The sequence below is a fragment of the Penaeus monodon genome, chromosome 21 (genome assembly GCF_015228065.2).
Source record: "Penaeus monodon isolate SGIC_2016 chromosome 21, NSTDA_Pmon_1, whole genome shotgun sequence".
NCBI classification, from domain to species: Eukaryota; Metazoa; Arthropoda; class Malacostraca; order Decapoda; family Penaeidae; genus Penaeus; species Penaeus monodon.
In genome coordinates this window covers 3503741-3504576 of record NC_051406.1, presented here as the reverse complement: position 1 = coordinate 3504576, position 836 = coordinate 3503741, and the positions used below count along the sequence as shown (strand labels likewise).

Sequence of the window (836 nt, the reverse complement as noted above, 5' to 3'; positions counted from 1 at the left end):
AATCAATTTCTATTTAAGTATTTTCTGAGGACCTGATCTTGTCTTGGTTTAAAAATTAATTTTAAAAGCAATTATTTTTGATGATCCTGGTGATTCTGTGATTATCATGTTTGCTTTGTTGTTATTATGATAATTTGGTACAGGTATCAAACTGATTTTCCTCACAGGAACTAGTGTATATTTCAACTAACCTTCCCTTAGTCTATCATTTTTGTCAGGGGACTGTCTACTCCATTTGGAATAGGTATTGTTAGGCCTTATTAGTGTTTATTGTCCTGTCATACACTGCATTAAGTCTAATCAGCTCAGCTGGTTTCCTGTACATGTCATCTCAGAGGAATTGTTGGTCCAGGGAAAGTTCTTTTTGTCTGTACGAATTCTGTCTCTTTCCTTTGGGATATAAAGCCATCAGGATTGTATGGATTCATTACAAATCCTGGGCTAGCTTTTTGGGGGAGAATTCATAGGGAAGAGGCTGAATTAGTTTTTATATTTATGGAGATTAAGGTCAATTTTTGTTGCTCTTATTCTGTCAGAGAAGGCAGAATCTCAGAAATATATAAAGAAAACAGTACAGTGGTATGCATCATTGACATAAATGCAACATCCACAGGTGAGAGCAGTTTGACCAAGGAGGCCGTCGCACAGCATGAAGCAGCGCTCAGCAATGTCTCAGATCAGATGGAGAATCTTGGCATCACTCCAGAGGACCTTCAGAGTGCGGGAAAGTCCTGTAAAACTTTTGCAACTAACTTCACCACATGCACAATCCCAGCTTTCGAAAAGTGAGTGCCACAGTTGTTAGTAGTGTTTGTATATGTTTTCAGCCCTGTATC

At 38.3% G+C, this 836-nt stretch overlaps 1 protein-coding gene across 1 annotated transcript in view; it reads left to right on the top strand.

The window, feature by feature from the left end:
* The window catches only part of LOC119586112 (RRP12-like protein), a 12127-nt gene that overhangs the window by 1548 nt on the left and 9743 nt on the right, over positions 1-836 (top strand). Inside the window, exon 3 of the mRNA XM_037934803.1 lies at positions 614-785. Within this exon, the coding sequence (XP_037790731.1) occupies positions 614-785 (172 nt within the window). The remainder of the gene's footprint in view (positions 1-613; positions 786-836) is intronic.